Below are 21,395 nucleotides of genomic sequence, written 5' to 3' on the forward strand. Positions count from 1 at the left end.
TCCATGAATAGAGAAAGGACTGCATTATGCAATTCTGCCAGCCCCTTAATGTTCATTAGTGCTGGTTTTCTCCACTGGGGCACAGAACGGTTTGAATTGAAATTGCAGAGGCAGTTAACTAAAGACTATTCAGTATGAACTTTATTCACGGTTGCTATGTTTTGTTGTGAGCCTTGCTGTTTAACAACTTAAAGGTGGCTCATACATTTTTTTTTCCCAGTGATACCTGAATTCTTCCAGGCTTTCCTGATAACTAGAAGCACAAGGAACTCAAACACATACAGTGCTGTGGCTGCCAAGTTCAGGTATTTTAGTACGAGGTGAGCTTCTCACTTACGTTACCAGCTGAAGGGAAAAAAAAACACATACTAATAGCAAGCAACTTAATAATAGAGACAAATACTAAACAGAAAACCCAAGACAGACAAATTACTGATTTCAGTAATCAGTGAAAGAAAGAAAAATAAATTACATACTTTCTTCAAAAATAACCTTCTTTGATTTGCTAAAACCTAACTAATAAAGAAATATTGGTAGAATTTCTTTACCAAACAAAACATGAAAACCACATGAAACCCTTTCTTAAACGCTTTATCGGTATCAACTCCTACTGCCATGAGTTCTCACTAGTAAGAATATTTTACTTTACTAAATGAGGTAACAATGTTATTATATGAAGCTCTTGAATTCCTTTCCAGAGTTGCCCTGCTACTTTTACCCCTATTTTATCTTCACAGACTGGTCTGTGTATTATTAGAAGTATGAAGAAGAATTTACAACATTTTATATAACACCTGCAGTATTCACTATTTTCTGCTCAATAGTTTTCAAAAATGAAAAGCAAAGAGATAGAACGCAAATAAAAAGGGTTAGCTCAGGTGTCTGTACAAAACACTCATTTTCTCTTAGTCCATTGTTTGAAGATTATTTTTTTTTTCTGGGATATTTCAGCAGCTTTAGTAAGTGTTATCTGTGCCTATTTCCTGTTGATGAATTGATAAGAAAACCCCTACATTATATTCCCTGAAATTCAGACTCCATGATTTTTATGACATTTTTAATTGAGGTTAATCTTTTTTAAACTTTGGAACTGACATGCTGCTATGGCTAGTTGTTGGTGCACAATGCAGTACTGTTAGAATTTGGAAATAATGTGCTTCTTGGAAGAACAGAATTCGTAAAGCCAGATGTGCATTAGACAGCAAAGATTTTAGTTATTTTGAAACCTGGCAGTTTTTGGTTTAGTGATGAACTCTGTTCTTTGAAACAGAATTGACGTTATGAGCTTTCCTTTTGGATATCCTACAATGTGAATAAAACCTGTTTCCCTCTTCCTTTCTATCCCCCTCCAAGGTCTCTGCTGCCCTCCCCACATCCGTTACGTTATTCATGTACCATTTTCAGTGCTCTCCTGTGGCAAAACTTTTAGCTGTCTGGTGTGGGCTCTGTTTTCCCCTAAGACACTTACCTGTATCTCAAGAGCCAAACTAACAATTCCCACATGTTTCCCCCATGCCCTTTACCTGTATTTGGAGAGGCTGACTGTGTGACAGGATGGTTCAGACTGTACGAACGCTGCCTGTCCACACACGTACTGGATCACCATTTGATCTTGGTCTCTTGGCTGTGTGTGGGTCAAACTGATAAGTGACTGGGAAGCCTTTCATTTATCAAAGGCTATATTCAGCCTTCGCTTATATAAAGATAGTCAGAATTTAACACTTGTAAGACAGCTGTCGTCATACAATAATGTGGGGGAAGGATTGTGGGGGACTGGCAGAAAGCAGAGTGAATAATTACATATGCCTTTTTTAGTTAGGAAACTGGATTAAAATTAGATGTCGAAACAAAGCTTTTACAGCATGCTGCTGCAGACATTGAAACTCTTCATTATGTTTTTATGTATGCGTGTAAACCTGCTGTTTCAGTAGAACATAATTTGACCAGATGTTCACATCTTCACTGTGATACATTTCATGATGAATTTTGACTGTGAAGCCAGGCTAATTTAGGTGTAGATCTATGCAAAAGGGGTTACACCAGTAGCTTGCTCTTATGACAGAGTAAAGATTTTGGGGTTTATTTGTGTCGTTGCTTAAAAAGGGTTAAATCACCTTTTTGCTTAAATCTAAAGGAAAACAATTTCTACAGGTTTAGAATATGTCACTCCAGTAGACGAGATCTAAACAACTGAAAACTGATGGAAGAATTTACACAAGCCTTAATTCAACATCCACAGCTGTTACCTTCATCTTAGAAAATACATGCGTTTTGGGCTTTTTTATGCAGGTGACCACCAATGATACATTAACTGCAGGGATGGATTGTCTACCCTTCTACCGCTCATCTCCTGCGTGCGGCACTGGTGATCATGGTATTCTCTTTGGAAATCTATCAGCGTTAAATCCAAGACAACAGATCAATGGCTTAACTTCTTTCCTTGACGCTTCTACCGTCTATGGCAGCACCCCTGCCATTGAAAACAAACTGAGGAATTTAACAAGCAAAGAAGGCCTTCTTAGAGTAAATGTTAAATATTATGATAACCATCGGGAATACCTGCCTTTTACAGACCGGATCCCATCACCTTGTGCACAGGACTTGAATGCGAGTGACGGTGAGAGGATTGAATGCTTTATGGCTGGGGACAGCCGATCCAGCGAGGTGACGTCTCTGGCAGCTATGCACACACTGTGGCTGAGAGAGCACAACCGCCTGGCCAGAGCCCTCAAAAACATCAACAGCCACTGGACCGCTGAGACAGTCTACCAAGAAGCACGAAAAATTGTCGGTGCTCTGCATCAGGTTGGCTGTTTATTTGCTTATCTACACATTGCGGTTAATAACTTAGAATAGAATAGATCACAAAACTTCAAATATGTCTCTGTCAGCGGCATTGGAGATGATGTTACCTTTTCTTTGACACCTAGTTCTGCGTTTCAAATTTGGCATGTTCAAAGTTTGTTCTGTTTTCCACTTTCCTGAATGCAATGTCCTTATCCTTAGTTTGTCCAAACCCCTCAGTGCTCTGATTTTCATGGCTTCGTCTTTCTGCAGGCTTCTCTGCTGTCTTTTCTTTCTGTTGAAGAGACCTTTTCAGACGCATTTCTTAGTGTTTGTTGTGGTTTTTTTGGTAAAGGAAACAATTAAAAAGCAGTATCTCTGTATTTACACAGTGTTCAAAATGCTTACTTTCTCATAGGAATTATATAAATTAATAACTTCCCTGTGTAAAAATGCCTGTGAAGTTCTCAATGATGCATTATTGCGTAAACTTCAAGGGCTGCTCTTGGTAGGAGATAGCAGGAGAAATAAATATGGGGAAACACAAAAGAAAAGAGTCCCTAAGAAGATTAGACCTGAGAATGGGAAAATCTATTTCTACTCAGTATTTTACCTTTTTCTTCCCCCCTGCCCCAGCCCCTGAAGTAGCTACACAGGCTTTAACTTATTTTTTTTCCTCACAGTTCTTGTTTTCCATGTGGATGGGTTCTGCTCCTGCAGACCTTCACATGACCCTATCATAAATGAAACAAAATGGAGACATTCAACAGGATTTCCCTTGCACAAAATCTAATCTGCTTGCCCATATTGTTAGAGGCATCCAAATCGGGATGTCATCAGGACCCAGACGGATTCCTCCGGTGCCAGCCTGATAGGTGGGAGGATGTTGTGGCTCCCTGTCCTCAGGTCCAGCCAGGACAAGGCCAAGTACTTGTGTCCAGTAGGCATGCATGTGGGGGCACATACACACAGAGCAGGCCACACCAACCAGCACGCACCAAAAGCGTCGCCTTTGCTGGCACTCACACAAATGTGAACAGCAAGGGTGGCCTGAGCCCTGCTCGCTGCGGCTGCTCAGGATTGAAGCCTGTTAGTGAAGTACGCAGAGAGGCAACACGGGGCTCTCCTGGGCAGCCCGCACAGTGCCTGGCCCCAGAGCTGGTCCAGCTCATGGTGCCTGGACCCACAAGCCCCTGAGGCTCAGGGTCCCACTCACTCTCTATGCGGGTCCTCAAGTTTCTTATGCTGCTCATCACCTCTGGTCTGGCTGGAAACTCACTGGTGATCACACACACGCTCAGAGTAGCGAGTACAGCCACAAAGGGGTAGTGAGTAATAGGATTTCAGTAGAATAAAGCTTAAACTGCAGAGACCAAGCACAGGGCTCAGTCAGATGAGCACGCTGATCAGCTAACTCTTTACACTCCTAGGGTGCCCTTCGTCGCCTTTCTCTCTATTTCCCCATGCTTTTCCCAGTCCACCTTGACCCCTCTGTTATGTCCCGGTCCGACTACATTGGGCCCGGGAGAGGTTCACAACGATTCTAAGTGTGAGATTAAGACACTAACGAGGTCAGATGCTGCTCACTGCAGGTTTATTGTTATTCCCCAGCAATAGTCACTGAGACAAGCGATAGAGTAAAGGCAGAAGTAGAGGAAAGGCAGAAAAGAGAAGCAGTATTACAGAGCATAGCAAGAGTATAGTCACCACCACAGGCACAATGACGTCTCGGCGGTCCTCTGGAAGTTCAGCAGCATCTGGTTGATCCGTGGCTGATGGTGGTGGGGGTCTCAGTCCCAATTCCCAAATTGTGGTGAGTCGCCGCGCCAGTTATAGTCCAGGTAGCCCAGGTCGGTCCGTAGCTTGAGCAATCAGCGTGATGGTGGCCTTTGCCCAGCTAATTGTCATTTTACATGGTTACTATATAAGCTTTTCCTGCCTCCTTACTGCTTGGGCAGCTCTTGGCTCATCATAGTTATTGTGCTTCAGCAATTTTGGAGTTAATGGCACAGGCTCAGGTGGGCCCCAGGGTAGGCAGGGTCTGGCCACTCTGATAGCCAAAGGCCTGCACCCTTTCCAGCTGCGGGGGCAACACACCCTCTTCAGCTGATGGCAGTCTTGAGTGGTGACTGGCAAGCAGGAGGATAGTCTGCAGAAGGTGCTTAATAGATACAAGAAAGCTTCTTATCTGCCCACAATCCTGCCATCATTTTGCAGAATCTTAAGCAAACTTTGAGACAATTATTTTAAAGTCCCAGCCTTTCACACCCCCCCACTTCCCCACCTTTAGTCCTTTCCCTGAGTACCCCATAGTGTTTCAGATTCCCACAATCCCCTTAAAACATCTCAAATTAGTTTCTTACATGGTTCCCCCAAGTCCTCTTCTCCCTGCACCCCACAAATGACTCCTACCCCTGAGGCAACCTCCCCTGTAGCTCGCATGGCGTCCGGGGCACGCTTTCTTTCTTTGGCTCATTTTGGTGGGTTGCACACCTGGGCTGGGGGTCTGGCCACTCTCTCTGGCAGCCTTGGGGAACAGACGATCCTGCATATCAGTTTTCAATGGTTTGGTCGCTCAGGTTACTCTGTCTGACATTGCTCCTGTGAGCCTCAGCGGGGCCTTTGCATTTGCGGAGATTCACCTTTATCAGATAACGTAAGACACAGTGATTCATCCCGTCTCTTATAATCCATAACACTGGATGAGCAATATCAGGACCAGAATAATCTGAAGGCTAGGGAACTTTCATACACTTTTTGATTCTTATAAACAGATTTTTTTAGTATGGAAAAGAGACTTTTTTGAAGACGATTTGGGTAAGGAGGGAGGAAAATTTCATTATCCTGATAAAACACTTTTCCTTTCTTCTGCTGCAATTTTCAGTTAGCAGAGTACTCAGAACGTTTCCTTTAAGAAACAGCCTGCATGGTTGGCATGTTGTTATTTGCGCTTAAAGTCAGATAACTTCAGAAAAGTAACATACTTTAACCAGTCCTTTTGAAAAATTTGGCTTTTATATATGTATACATTATATATATATGTATTTATATATGGATATATTAACCATGTCAGCTCCTCTGCTTTAAATGTGCTGTTGGCATTAAAATAATGGCACTGACAAGTCAGAATGGTTGTTAATACTTGTTAGAAGAAAAGTGCAAATCCAAAAGTAGGCCTCTGTGCGTTCATACACTTCTGATTTACATCCACTAACAGTATGGCCTGAAAGAAAATACTTTGTGCAAGGCAATACGCTGCATGAATCTGGGCTACTCATTATCTCTACCAGTATCACAGAATAATGAGATTTGCCTACGGCTCATTAGAAATATGTTTGAGTTATATCTAGCTGGTTCAGAGACATTCATTCAAGAGAGATAATTGGAGTATCTCTATTAATGTGGTGTGCTAACCAGCACACTAATGACAGCTCTAGTTAAAGTTACCTTGAGATTTCCACTCTAAAATTTAGTTTCAGTTGCTATACATTTCTGAAATTCTCTCTTTTTGGAATGAATACTTTCAAGTGTAATTTTTGCCTGTGGGTGTGTAATTATAGAGAACTGAACAAAAAGCCTTCCCTTCTTTCTAGAATAAGGAGAATGAAAAAAATATCTTTCTAGACCATACTTTTCCTCCTAGATGCTTTTTCAGCAGCATAAATATCTCTAGTGACAAGCATTTAATAATAGAAACCTGACAAAGTTACCAAACATAACAATTGCCTGTTGATATCCTGGATAAAACAGATTTTTTTGGTTGCATTGTGGGCATGTTTCACTGATAAATAGCAGTTTATATAAGACACAACAGGAATGACACATGTTTAACTCTAAAGTATTAACACTGCAGTATACCATGGCAAAAATACATACCCTGATCTAGGTAATGTTTTTTGCAAAAAGACATTTTTTTCATTTTCCCTTACTAACTAACTGAAATGAAACTATCTGCTTGTTTTGCTTATTTCTGTTTTCACCTGAGAAAACAGAATAAGGAGAATTAGGATTCCTCTTTTTAAGCTATTTGTAAGAAAATAGTTTAAATTTGTTTTTCTTTAGACAAAAAGTGTAGAAAAAATAATCAATTATGCAACTCTTGCAGTCTTAACATTGCTATTTCCTACATACATGTTTTGCTGGATGCAATTGCATGCACATGTGCTGTTCCTCCCAGAGAACATTTCCCCTGATGTGCCGGATGATGTGGCACTAGTCGGAGTGAAGCAGGAGTTCTGCAGATCAATCTGAATCAAATTCTCTTTGATTTATTACAGCATAAGAGAATGATCTCTGAATTAGTGTTGCTACTGCTAGCTGATCCCAATTGTAGTTGACAACCACCTTTAGTTTTCAGTGTGTACATAGGTGGTTTTTTCGCTTCCTTCTACATCTGCTTGTGTTCTCTGAACATCTTGCATCCTTACTTCTCTTCCATGATCCGAGGCGTGGTTTTAAATTGGGTGTCTTCTGAGGCTGGCATACTTTAACTTAACTACAATTATTGGGTTCAGCATGGCTAACTTGGATGAATCATAGAATCATAGAAACACGTTTGTGAAATTAGATGATTAGATAACTCTTCTTACAGCTTAAACTCTATGACATTATAAAAGATAAATAGATAAATAATAGATATTATAAAAGAATATGTTTCATACAGTCATAACTCATGTTTATAAAGAGTATTGTTCAGACTCTTAAAGGAACTATAATAATGTGCTCGTTATTTATTACAAGTTGAACTATCATACAATCATCCTTTACAGAAGTGTTTAGGACTTCAATATCAGCTGTAAACCCTTTAACATCTACAGTGAGAACTTCAAACCAACTGTGCTTAGCACTTTAATGAATTAAACATCATTGTTCTCTATTCTTTCTTCAATCTTTCCCAAGTGCAGGAGCTTAATTTAATTGGCTCTTCACTATCTCAGTGAGATACTATTCCTTTGCAATTACCTCTGGCCAACGGCAAAGGCAAGTTGCACTTTTGGCCTTACTTATTCTTATGATAGTCCACATATTTTTACATTCTTTCTTACAGCCTTTTTTTTATTTTCCTTTTCCATCCGTTGTGCCCCATTCACACCTACTTTGGAAAATACTGGAGGAGTTTTGGGAAGGAAAGTCTGCTGAACCTTGTGAGAAGTAATATGAATTTCTCTGTCTTTTGCACCTAATTTGAAATAACTTAACATGAACAAAAACTTCTCAAAAATAATCTGAAATTATGGAAATTATTTCCAAATATCTAATGTATGGCTGACTTCTGCTGGAGGTGGCCCAACCTGGAGGCAAACCCAGTCAGGACGCTCACTGAGTTCATAAGGACACTTGGGAACCCCGTTATAATTCTGTCTTCTGAATGAGAGGGATGCTGCCTTCCATACTAACAGCCTGTTTAAGTTGGCGTATTACTGAGTTTGCAGGTCAGGATTCAGTTACTTTTCTATAAACAGTGCACGTGTGATTCATGATACGACGTAAAATCTGTACAAAGTCTTTTCTGACAGTCTTGTAATCACTCAGATTCTGTTTCTGACTGAATACTTACCAAATGATTGGTTGCATTGCTAGGAAATCAGAATTTTATTTTCTCTGATATGACTAAATGAGTAACATTTAAATACTATCAATCCCTCTGTCACTATCTGGTCATATAGACTACTAAAATCATTTAAATATTGAGCATATGGTTTCTGTTTAAAAGACAGTGCCCGTTTGTCATCATTTTTCACTGAACTATAGCATTGAAACAATAATTGCCATGAGACAGAGGAAATATTAACATTATCGATTAAAATTAATTTCTTCATGAGACTTCTATGGAGCTTGGAGTCAATGCTGTCAGGTGCTGAGTGTCTGCTAAGAGGAGCCCAGATTACAAGTAATCTCAGAAATGTCACAAGGAGTTGAGACCACCCAGTGCCTCACGGAATCACGGAATCACGGAATCTTCAGAGTTGGAAGGGACCTCTAGAGATCATCTAGTCCAACTCCCCTGCTAGAGCAGGATTGCCTAAACCACATCCCTCAGGGCTGCATCCAGGCGGGTCTTGAAAATCTCCAGAGAAGGGGACTCCACAACCTCCCTGGGCAGCCTGTTCCAGTGCTCTGTCACCCTCACTGTAAAGAAGTTTTTCCGTGTATTTGAACGGAACTTCCTATGTTCTAGCTTGTGCCCATTGCCCCTTGTCCTGTCGCTGGGAACCATTGAAAAGAGCCTGGCTCCGTCCTCCTTAAACCCACCCTTTAGATACTTGTAAACATTCATCAGGTCCCCCCTCAACGTTCTCTTCTCCAGGCTAAAGAGTCCCAGCTCTTTCAGCCTTTCCTCATAAGGGAGGTGCTCCAGTCCCATAATCATCTTGGTTGCCCTACGCTGGACTCGCTCCAGTAGTTCCCTGTCCCTCTTGAACTGGGGAGCCCAAAACTGGACACAGTACTCCAGTTGTGGCCTCACCAGTGCAGAGTAGAGGGGGAGAATGACCTCCCTCGACCTACTGGCCACAGTCTTCCCTATGCAGCCCAGGATGCCATTGGCCTTCTTGGCGACAAGGGCACACTGCTGGCTCATGGATAATTTGCTGTCTACCAGGACCCCCAGGTCCTTCTCCTCGGAGCTGCTTCCCAGCATGTCCGCCCCTAACATATACTGGTGTTTGGCATTCTTCCTTCCCAGGTGCAGGACCCTACACTTGCTTTTGTTGAACCTCATTAGGTTCTTCTCTGCCCAGCTCTCCAGCCTGTCCAGGTCACGCTGGATGGCAGCACGGCCCTCTGGAGTGTCGGCCACCCCTCCCAGCTTGGTATCATCAGCAAACTTGCTGAGGATACACTCTGTCCCCTCATCTAGGTCATTAATGAATATATTGAACAAAATTGGTCCAAGTATTGACCCCTGAGGGACACCACTCGTTACAGGCCTCCAACTGGACTCTGTGCCGCTGATCACAACCCTCTGAGTTCTGTCACTCAGCCAGCTCTCGATCCACCTCAGTGTCACCTCATCTAGCCCATACTTCCTCAGCTTCCTAATGAGGATGTTTTGGGAGACAGTGTCAAAAGCCTTGCTAAGGTCAAGGTAGATGACATCTACGGCTCTCCCCTCAGACAGCCAACCCGTTATAACATCATAGATAGCTATCAGATTGGTCAGGCATGATTTGCCCTTGGTAAATCCATGCTGACCACTTCCAATAACTTCCTGTTCCTCTATGTGTTTGGAGACGACATCCAGAATGAGTCGCTCCATTACCTTCCCAGGGACAGAGGTGAGACTAACCAGCCTGTAGTTCCCTGGGTCCTCCTTCTTGCCTTTTTTGAAGATTGGAGTGATGTTAGCCTTCCTCCAGTCCTCAGGCACCTCTCATGTTCCCCATGACTTTTCAAAGACAACGGAGAGTGGTCTAGCGATAACATCTGCCAGCTCTCTCAGCACTCGCGGGTGCATCCCATCAGGGCCCATGGATTTATGAATGTCCAGCTTGGCCAAGTGGTCTCTGACCCGGTCCTCCTCAACTAAGGGAAAATCTTCCTCTCTCCAGACCTTCCCCCTTGCCTCCAGGGTACGGGATGTGTGAGGGACGGCTTTATCAGTGAAGACCGAAGAAAAGAAGGCATTCAGTAACTCTGCCTTCTCTGTGTCTTCCACCACTAGGGCACCCGTCTCATTCATCAGTGGACCTATATTTTCCCTAGTTTTCCTTTTTCTGTTGATATACTGGAAAAATCTCTTCTTGTTATCTTTAACTGCAGTGGCCAAGCTGAGTTCTGATTGAGCTTCGTCCCTTCTAATCTTCCCCCTGCATAGCTTTGTTATATCTTGATAATCCTCATAAGTTGCTAAGCCCCTTTTCCAGAGAATGTTAGCCTTCCTTTTTTTCCTGAGGTCCAGCCAAAGCTCTCTATTTAGCCAGGCTGGCCTTCTTCCCCGTCGGCTCGTCTTTCGGGACATGGGGATGGCCTTCACCTGTGCTTCTAAGAGCACCTGCTTGAAGTATGACCAGCTTTCCTGGGCACCTTTGCTCTTCAAAACTGCCTCCCAAGGGACACTCTCAACCATGCTCCTAAACAGGCTAAAGTCTGCCCTTCGGAAATCCAAGGTGGCAGTTTTGCTGGCTCCCCGCCTCCCTTCACCAAGAATTGAAAACTCTATCATTTCATGGTCACTCTGCCCAAGACGACCTCCAACCTTTACATCCCCCACAAGACCTTCTCTGTTAACAAACAGTAGGTCCAGTAGGGCACTTCCCCTAGTAGGTTCCTTCACCAGCTGTGTTAGGAAGTTGTCTTCCACACACTCCAGGAACCTCCGGGACTGTTCCCTCTCTGCTGTGTAGTATTCCCAGCGGACATCCGGGAAGTTGAAATCCCCCACAAGAACAAGGACAGATGATCGCGAGACCTCTGCCAGCCGCTTATAGAATACTTCATCGGTTTCTACATCCTCGCAGGTTCAGACTCATTACATCCACATAAATCCCTTATGCTGCTGCAAAAACCTGAAAGTTATCTTATTAGTCATAAATAAACTCAAAATAAGTAATAAATGTTAGAGCAGTTCATTGAATTTGTTTGCAATTTCTTTTCCGTATAACGCCTTTATGTTGCTGATTTTATTGACGTATTTTTAGACAAGAATATTCCTTTGTTTCCAGAGGAGAATCTCACTTGTTGAAGGAACATTGTATTGAAAGGAAGTATTATGTTTATTTATGACAAATATGAAAGGAAATAAATCTTTCAAATCATTGTCTCAGAGCAGGGAGTGCATGCAAATTAATTTTAACAAAAATAGTTTTGATGTTTGTCAGCTGTTTACACCTTCTTTATATTTTATATATGTGTCAGTTATGAGAACTTGTAGTGAGCCTCTCCTCGACTTTACACAGACAAATTCAGGCAAGGTGTGTTCAGAGACTGCACAAAGACTGGGTGCTACATGCTGATGTCGTTTAGATACAGTTCTTTGTCAGACTCCAGATTCTTTCTGGTAGTATCATTTTCTGCTATATTAGTAACATCTTCATAGTCTGTATTGTCTAAAAATTACCTCTGCTTGATCACAGAATCACAGAGTCACAGAAACTTCAGAGTTGGAAGGGACCTCTAGAGATCATCCAGTCCAACTCCCCTGCCAAAGCAGGATTGCCTAGAGCACATTACTCAGGACTGCATCCAGGCGAGTCTTGAAAATCTCCAGAGAAGGGGACTCCACAACCTCCCTGGGCAGCCTGTTCCAGCGCTCTGTCACCCTCACCGTAAAGAAGTTTTTCCGTGTATTTGAACAGAACTTCCTATGTTCCAACCTGTGCCCATTGCCCCTCGTCCTGTCACTGGGAACCAATGAAAAGAGTCTGGCACCATCCTCCTTCAACCCACCCTATGTATGCCATAATAAGGTCTCCCCTCAGCCTTCTCTTCTCCAGGCTAAAGAGTCCCAGCTCTGTCAGCCTTTCCTCATAAGATGATGGAGCCTTAATTATCCATTGGAAGTTTCCATCAGATGCCTGTCCTAACACAAGGCAGGCATAAGACCGCTTTTTACCTTCACCTTTTGATTTTCATGTCTTGAAACGGCAATCCCTCTTCCCCCACCAAGGAAACAAGAAATGAAGATTATACCTCAGGAGCAAATGAAAAATCTGAACTGCCCTTTCCTTCGGGGAATCTGGCCTTTATGAGCAGCTTAGCTTGGGATTTCATTTACAATTAGCCAAAAAATGACAGTCATATCAGGATGCTTGTTTCCCTGGCTAACCTAGTCCTATTTAAAATCTTTGCTTGTAAAAACTAACTCTAAATCTAAAATTAGAAAGAGCAGTTGACTTGCAAAACCTTTTTGAATGTAGCAAAAGGTTAACTTCCCAAATGGCAGTGTCAGTATTCATTTCTAGCAATTATTTTATTTTCTTCATATATTAATATATGAAGAAATATTTTCTTCATATATTAAAGGAGCTGTAAAAGGAATCTTAACCTATTGTCTTTCAAGTATTTTGTTCACTGTATGACCTAACCTGAAAACGTAAAGGGTTGCTGCTTCTGCCATCTGAGGAAAGCGAATGAATTCTGGAGGGGGTTGCTTGTCTCTGTGCCGTGCCTAAAAGAAAGATACAAGTTTTTCATAAGGTCATTTTATGCCAACTAGCTTTTCAATATGCACTATATCAAGCTCAAAGTACGTTTGTCTGCATATTTTATTGCACAGTATATTGAATCTATAAGGTATTTTATTGAGTTCATTATGCTTCATATTCATCCCATTATGCATTATTGAGTTCAGCGTAATCTTTAACCTATAACGCACTTTCATTTTTATTTGGTACATTAGATCTTTTTCTCTTTTTTTTTTTTGGTCATGATTACTCATATGCTTTTTTCATGCGACTGTAATGAGATTACATTATAAAAGCATTTGGCAGAAGGTGTTTATCAGCATTTTCATTTTTGAAGTGTGTTTTTTAGGAGTCCATAAATTGGCTTGAGTTTAGAATAAAATATCTACCAAGGGGTTTTGGGCACCAGTATTTCAAAGCCTGGTCATTTCAAATATTCAGTAAAAAGGATTTGTGTCACAAATATATGTCTGAAAATAGAATCTGTTCATATCAACAACCATTATTGAAAGATTTTATAGTAACTCATGCTTTCATTGACATTTTCAAGGGCATTATAATTTATACCATCCCAAACGGGGCTTTAAACCTCAGCGCACCTCCTGCGAGCTGGACTCCCCCCATGGATTGGAAGCGAGCAGCAGTGGTAGTCTCTACGCAGAAGGCTTTGGTCTAGCACTTGTGGTAGGAGCTAACAGGGGCCTGGCTGTCGTACCGCACTGAGCCGTGGCACTGATTCTCTCCAGTCATTTGTCTCCTTACTGCAAAAATAAGAATGATATTGTTTACCAGCTAATACTGCTCTTAGCCTTGCCAAATGCTTGGGGATAGATGAGTGAAGAAAAAGGCATTTAGCATGTGGGAACCATTACTATTAATCTACAAAAACATTGAATGATAAATGTTTCTTTTTCTTTTCTTTCAGATTATTACTTTAAGAGATTACATTCCCAAAATCATTGGTCCAGATGCTTTTAATCTGTATATTGGCCTTTATACAGGTTATGATCCCACAATGAATCCTACGGTTTCTAACGTATTTTCAACAGCTGCTTTTCGTTTTGGTCATGCAACAATCCAACCAATAGTAAGGCGATTGAATGCCCAGTATTCAGGTGCGCCAGAACTCCCAAATCTTCATTTGCATGAAGTTTTCTTTAGCCCCTGGAGGCTCATTAAAGAAGGTATGGTTTTATTTAAACTGTTTGGGTTTTTTTCCCTGGTAATTGTACCTTTTTTCAAAGTTACTTATCTTGAATTGGAAATAAGAACATTTATTTAATTGCATCACTGATTTAAGTTGTTAAAAGGGTTTCAGAACATTGACATGAACTGGAACTATTATTCTGAGTTAAATAGTTCTCTGAATCAGACAAAAGTTATTCTCCAGTTTAAACCAGTCTGGTAGATAGAAGAAAATATTTAATTTTTATTTTTTTTTGTGGAGGAATGTATTTCAGGTTGTAAATTTTCTTACACCTGAAGAAGCAGATGGAGCTTTTTCATAGCACTATTACTTCTATTTCAACCTGCAGCACATTTTTGCATATGTCTGATGTAAAAGCCTGTGGCCAATGTTTACAAAACATAGACGCATACATGTATTCACATTTGTTAAGAAAGTTATAATGGTTTATATATACAGTGTAATGTTATATTATTTTTGTGTTTAAAGGAGGCTTGGATCCTTTACTAAGGGGTCTTCTAGCACATTCAGCAAAACTGCAGATGCAAGATCAACTACTGAATGAGGAATTAACAGAAAAACTGTTTGTGCTGTCCAATAACGGTTCACTTGATTTAGCATCGTTAAACTTACAGCGTGGCCGTGATCACGGACTCCCAGGTCTATTGATTTTTCTTGAATTTTCTCCCAACTGGTAACTGAAATGTAACTGCTTATATTTGGGATGTAATTATAAGCTTTTAAATAATAGCTTTAGTAATCAGAAAAGTAACTTAAGTCTCTCTTTAAATGTGACTAATATGTTTAACGGAAACAAAATATTCCCCAGCATTTGAAATTAAAATAACCCAATAAATCTCTAATCTGGAAGAGCAGTATAGTAAGTGGATCTCTGTGTGCTTGATGTAGGTACCTGAGGCTTGTTCTTGCTGGAACCAGCTCCAGAGGGGTGGGGTTTCTGCCTGCAGCAGCTACTTGCCGTCAGCAGGCTGCCCCCAGCCTGTGGGGACAGGTCGATTTAGACATAACCTCGTCGTCTCTACCAACCATAGAAGGTTTTGAGATGTCTCCAGGAGTGGTGTAGATGGCTTATTTAGGTGTACACCTCATTTTGAGAAATATAACACGTTTGTGCCTGGGTTTTGCACTAGATTTCTTACGCTAGTCAGCCCACGGTAAGACTGAACTAACAGTCATGGAGTGTTAGCCCATCAGGACATGAGTGTACTGGCTTAGGGGAAGACTGCTGGAGCTCAGTTCAATTTGACTGCACCAGCTGTTAAAATATAAAGTAGGTTCCCAGTCCTGTGTAAAAACCTCTTACAAGCATGACACAGCTTCTGAGAGCAGAGGCAGCAACCCTCAGCATGGTAGACAGGGCCTCTTTCTGTTTCATTTCTAAAACTGTGTCCTGACCCCCTGCCTGATTAGACCATTTTTCTGCATAAATAAGGAACAAATCTGGCTGCCCTTCTGTGCTCTGAGCCCAATGTCCCACCCATGGAGGTAGGACTGATTGATTGTCAAAGGGTGTTACCTCTCTGGGTGGCAACCCTCTCCATTTCTCCTGTGCGACTCCACAGCTAAGAATACACAAGGCATCGTCCCTGGACAGTAGAAATTAAGTCTGATCTGGCCTGGAGTTTAAAACTCTCAGCTATATGAGGGTAGAAATGGAGTTTTGAACTCCCAGACCAGAAATTAAAGTTTTTTAAGGAGATAGTGTGTGTGTGTGTGTGTGTGTTAATTCCAATGATGTAAAAGAATGTGAAAGAAATATATTTTCCAGAGAGATGGACATGTGCCCTAGGACACTCCCCTTAGTAAAGTGCTTTAGTTACTAACCTCATTCAGGTTACTTCTTGCCTGCTCTTCACCTAACTCCTTTATTCCTAGTCTGGAAACCTCAAGACCCCTTGCATGCTCCCATTATCTGTTATCATGTTTTCATTGCTTAAATATGAGAGAACTGGTTTATACCTTTGTTTTCCTTCATGAAAATGATGTAGCAATTGCATATCCTGTAGTTTCAGATCCTGCCATCATTTCCCTGATCAATTTAACCAATAATAATAGGCCTATTTTTATCCATAACTATCTATGACTATGATTAAGGTTATCAGAATACAGTGCTTATAAATTTATTAATTTCATATATCATGCTCAACAGTCAAGTCTAATCTTCCTTTTAACATAATATTTACAGGTTATAATGACTGGCGAGAATTCTGTGGCTTACCAAAACTGGAAACTCAGACTGACCTGAATACAGTAATAACCAATCAGAATGTCACTGAAAAAATCATGGAATTATACCATAATCCAAGCAATATTGATGTTTGGCTTGGTGGTCTGGTAGAAGACTTTCTTCCAGGTGCTAGAACTGGTCCCCTGTTTGCGTGTATAATTGGAAAGCAAATGAAAGCACTAAGGGATGGTGATCGGTGAGTTTATTCATGCTATTGAATGATTTGTGTAATATGCAGAATCAACGGAGATTTTACAGATACATGAGAACACTTCCCAGAACACAGGACATGATACTTAAACAGGCTTTAAACAAACTATTGCCTGTCACTTGTACGTTTTCAGCTTTGCTTCTTCAATTTTCTTGGGTGAGCTTTTACTTATTCTTCTTCGATCTGTATATAATTTCAATTCCAGATGATATGGAGATTGTTTCTGTGGTATTGAGATGCCCAACTTTGCACTCCTGGTGGAAATACAAGGTGCCACCAGTAGTTAATTGTGCCAGGGACAGCTAACGTTTGTGTGGATGGATGTAGTTCTGTGCAGGCTTTAGCTAATCCAGTCCCTGAGGGCTACAGCGGGCTCAGGGTCCTTAACTGGAAGAACCTCAAAATTTTCCATGACAACCACAGCAAATCAGAAGGGATAGGCAGAGAGCTGTAATTCAGGCTTCCTAGAGGGGATAATAAAAACACCATGTACCTAGTCTTATGTGAACTGGGACTGCAGAGTGCTCCCAGAACTGCCTCATTGGACATAGCATGGTATGTCCTTTCACCCAACGCGGCACAACCACCACCAGGGTCTTGTGCCAGTTCAATCCGCTGCACCAGGAAGGCAGAAGAAATGCAGCTTCAGGTCACAAAGGGGTGCAAGATGCAGTTTATGTCTTCCTTCTGCTCCTGAATTAATTATAAAACCAGCCTTTTTTTCATTTCTGTCATGTACTTGTGGCAGTAATTTTGAATCTCATGAGAAGACTAATTTTAAACTGCTCATACCATGCTAGCAATGGTGGTTTAAGTACATCTGGTCCTTATGCTCACCTTTAAGCTCCTCTCATAAGTCACTGTTGTGGAAAGAAACCATTATGTAAATAAGCATCCGAGGTAGAATTTAAATCTGAACTTTAAAAAATGTTAATTAATTAGCTCACAGGAAAAAGCGATGTTAATCATAAAGGTGGTGTCTTATTAGCACAAACTGTATAGAAAACAAACATTCCACTCAGCGGTGTTAAAAACATGGTTGAAAATCTTCTGAATAGGCATACTTGACCCTATCTGGGGAAGGATAATTTATCAAGGCCCTTCCAGCCTTGTTTCCATGATTCAGTGCCTTAAAATACTTCTTATTATTCAGTGTCTTATGATACTACTAGCCTTAATTAAACTTAAGCATAATTAAACTTTAACTTCAAATTGAGAAAAAGAGAGTTCTAATAATAAAAGAATTTCCCAAGTTTCTGCCACAAAGTTTGTGTCAGCTAACTCAAACGTGAAATAGTATTGTCATTAATACTATGATAAGGAAGTACCTATGAGAAGTTAGAAGTACATAAAAACGTTATCGTTGTCACAGAGTAAATACAAGAATGGAAAAGTCTAACAGTCATTGCAACACCTTGTCAGATAGAGTACTGGGTAGTATCTATATCTGCACTAGTAAGACTACATGCTTACTAGATACCCTAATTGACACGTCAGTAAGTAAGGATTTCAAAACATCTCCTCTAACATATTTGTTTAAGTTCAGAAATCATGTCTAAGTGGAATTTTTTCACTGACTGTTCTCCATCCTGATAGCCTTAAAATTTTTTGTCAGTAATCTGACAGAACACAAAGGGTTTTCTTTTTCCAATGTACTAAATTCGGGCACTGTCTTAATCTCAGACAAATCGCCTGGAACAAACTGTTTCTGTTCCACTGGCCTTGACTTTCTTTTTCCATCTCTTCCTACTCTGAATCCTTCTGTGATCTCAGGGTTTGATTTAAGATTTAAATGCAGGTTATTGAGATTTAAACGCAGGGTAATGGAAACTAGCTGTCAGACACTGAGGAGAACTGCTCTGGAGCTGACCCGACCCACAGCGGAGCCACAGATCTTGGTGCACTGGGGATTTTCCTGAGGTGGGGAAATCCTGGGGCAGCGGAGAGACACACGTCAGGATGGTGGGCACTCATCTGAGAGCAAAGGCTGCAGCTCCAGCTGGGGGGTCTGCACCATCTACACCAGCGGTGGCCGATGCCCCCACCCAGATGGAGCTGCTGAAGGGAGAGGCTGCAGTGCAGATCTCAGACTGCAGAAGGTTCCTGGACCTTTCTCCTGGGGCAGGGATAGGTGCAGACCTGCCTGCAAAAGGTGGGTCCAGGTGGAGGACCTCCTGCAGCAGGTGGGTGAGCTGCGGGAGGGGATGAGGAGGCTGCGTAGAATCAGGGAGGCTGAGAAGGAGATAGACAGCTGGTTCCAAGCACAGTCTGCAGTGGACCGACAGCCCACAGCCTAACAACCAAAAACTCCCCAATCAGCACACAAAGAAGGGAGGTGGGCCAGTAAGACAGAAGAATGGAAGCTTGCGATGGTAAGGACCAGCAGGAGGAGAGAATTCCCCTTGAAACCTTGCAGAACCGCATCACTACTCTGCAGAGTGAAGAGGAAAGACCAGTTACATCAGGAGAGACACTGGAGCTGAGTAAGGCAGCCCGAGCTGCTCCCCCTATAACAACCAGTGCAACTAAGAAAAGGTGATGGGTGACAGTAGTAGGTGATTCTCTTCTGAGAGGTACGGAGGCACCCGTTTGCTGACCTGACACACTCTCTAGAGAGGTGTGCTGCTCACTGGGGGCTCATATTGGGGATGTCACCAAGACATTAACAACCCTTGTACCGCCTGCTGAGTATTATCCACTGCTGTTGTTTCACATGAGCACCAGTGATACCGCCAGGAGTATCAAGAAGGATTACAGAGCCTGGGAGTGGTGGTAAGGGACTCTGGAGCACAGGTAGTTTTTTTAGCAATCCTCCTGGTCAAAGGGAAGGGGTTTGAAAGGAGCAGTCGAATCTGTTGAGTTAACAAATGGTTACAGGACTGGTGCCACAGTCGGTGGCATAGCTGGTGCCAGCTATAGATGCCCAGGGCCTGGAAAAGGATCACAGGTCAGCAGGAGAGCACCTGGAGTGCAGCACAAAGAAATTCCAGCCAATCCAGCCAGTAAGTCAGCTTCATCGGGGGCTCGACTTAAATCCCTCTATGCAAACGCACATAGCATGAGGAATAAACAAGAGGAGTTAGAGACATGCGCACACCTGTAGGGCTATGATCTTACTGGCGTCACAGAGACATGGTGGGATGGCCTTTACGACTGGAGTGTTGGAATGGAGGAATACAGGCTTTTTGGGAAGGACAGGCAAGGGAGACGAGGAGGGGGTGTCACCCTTTATGTCAATGACCAGCTGGAGTGCATGGAGCTCTGTCTGGGGACAGATGAGCAGCTGACCGAGAGCTTATGGGTCAGGATTAAAGGGAAGGCAGGGACAGGTGACATTACAGTGGGGGTCTGCAACAGACCACCAGACCAGGAAGACCAAGGCCCTCTATAGACAGATAGGAGCAGTCTCAGGTTCACAAGCCCTGCCCCTCATGGGGGACCTCAGACACCCCTGTATCTGTTGGGAGGGACAACACAGCAGGACATAAGCAATCCAGGAGGTTCCTGGAATGCATTGATGATAACTTCCTTCTCCAAGCGATAGAGGAGCCAAAAAGGAGAAGTTGTTCTCACTTTGTTCTCACCAACAATGATGGTGATGGGAGGGTGGGGCAGAATGTGGAGCTCAAGGGTAGCCTTGGCTGCAGTGACCGTGAAATGGAGTTCAAGATCCTTAGGGCAGCAAGGAGGCTGCACAGCAAGCTCACTATCCTGGACTTCAGCAGAGCAGGCTTTGGCCTCTTCAGGGACCTGCTTGGAGAGTACCATGGGATAAAACCCTGTAGGGAAGAGGAGCCCAAGAAAGCTGGCTAATATTCAAGGATCACCTCCTCCAAGCTCAGGAGCAACGCATCCCAGCAAAGAGGAAGTCATGAGGCCTCTATGGATGAACAAGGAGCACCTGGAGAAACTCAGACTCAGAAAGGAAGTCTACAGAGGGTGGAAGCCTGGGAGTAATTCAGAGAAATTGTCTGAGCAGCCAGGGATCAGGTTAGGAAAGCTAAAGCCCTGATGGAATTACATCTGGCCAAGGATGCCAAGGGCAACAAGAAAAGCTTCTATAGACATGTCAGTGATAAAAGGAAGACTACAGAAAATGTAGGCCCTCTCTGGAAGGAAACAGGAGACCACTTTACCAGGGATATGGGGAAGGCTGAGGTACTCAATGACTTTTTTGCCTCAGTGTTCATCAGCTACACAGTGGGCTCTAGCCACGCTGCCCAAGTCGCAGAAGGCAAAGACAGGGAATGCGAGAATTAAGAACTTCCCACTGTGGGAGAAGATCATATTCAAGACCATCTGAGGAACCTGAAAGTGCACAAATCCATGGGACCTGATGAGTTGCATTTGTGGGTGCTGAGGGAACTGGTGAATGAAGTTGCTAAACCACTATACATCATATTTGAAAAGCTGTGGCAGTCTGGTGAAGTTCCCACTGACTGGAAAAGGGGAAACATAACACCCATTTTTAAAAAGGGAAAAAACCAAAACCCAGGGAACTACAGGACAGTCAGTCTCCCCTCCATGCCTGGCAAGATCATGTAGCATATCCTTCTGGAAACTCTGCTTGGGCACATGGAACACAAGGAGGTGATCAGTGACAGACAACATGGCTTCACTAAGGGCAAATCATGCCTGCACCGATTTGGTGGTCTTCTATGACAGGGTTACATTGGTGGATTGGTGCATTGGTGGATAAGAGGAGAGAAACTGACATCATCTGCCTGGACTGGTGCAAAGCATTTGACGCTGTCCTGCACAACATCTTGGCCTCTAAATTGAAGAGACCTGGATTTGACGGATGGACCACTTGGTGGATAAGGAATTGGCTGCATGGTTGCA

General features: G+C 42.5%; 1 protein-coding gene across 1 annotated transcript in view; it reads left to right on the forward strand.

Annotated features, from left to right (window-relative positions):
- TPO (thyroid peroxidase) overlaps positions 1–21,395 on the forward strand; it is a 55,440-nt gene that overhangs the window by 25,523 nt on the left and 8,522 nt on the right. The window contains 4 exon segments of the mRNA XM_063331137.1: positions 2,290–2,805; positions 13,834–14,092; positions 14,584–14,754; positions 16,301–16,538. Of these exon segments, the coding sequence (XP_063187207.1) occupies positions 2,290–2,805; positions 13,834–14,092; positions 14,584–14,754; positions 16,301–16,538 (1,184 nt within the window).

Source organism: Chroicocephalus ridibundus, chromosome 3 (assembly GCF_963924245.1).
Source record: "Chroicocephalus ridibundus chromosome 3, bChrRid1.1, whole genome shotgun sequence".
Taxonomy (NCBI): Eukaryota; Metazoa; Chordata; class Aves; order Charadriiformes; family Laridae; genus Chroicocephalus; species Chroicocephalus ridibundus.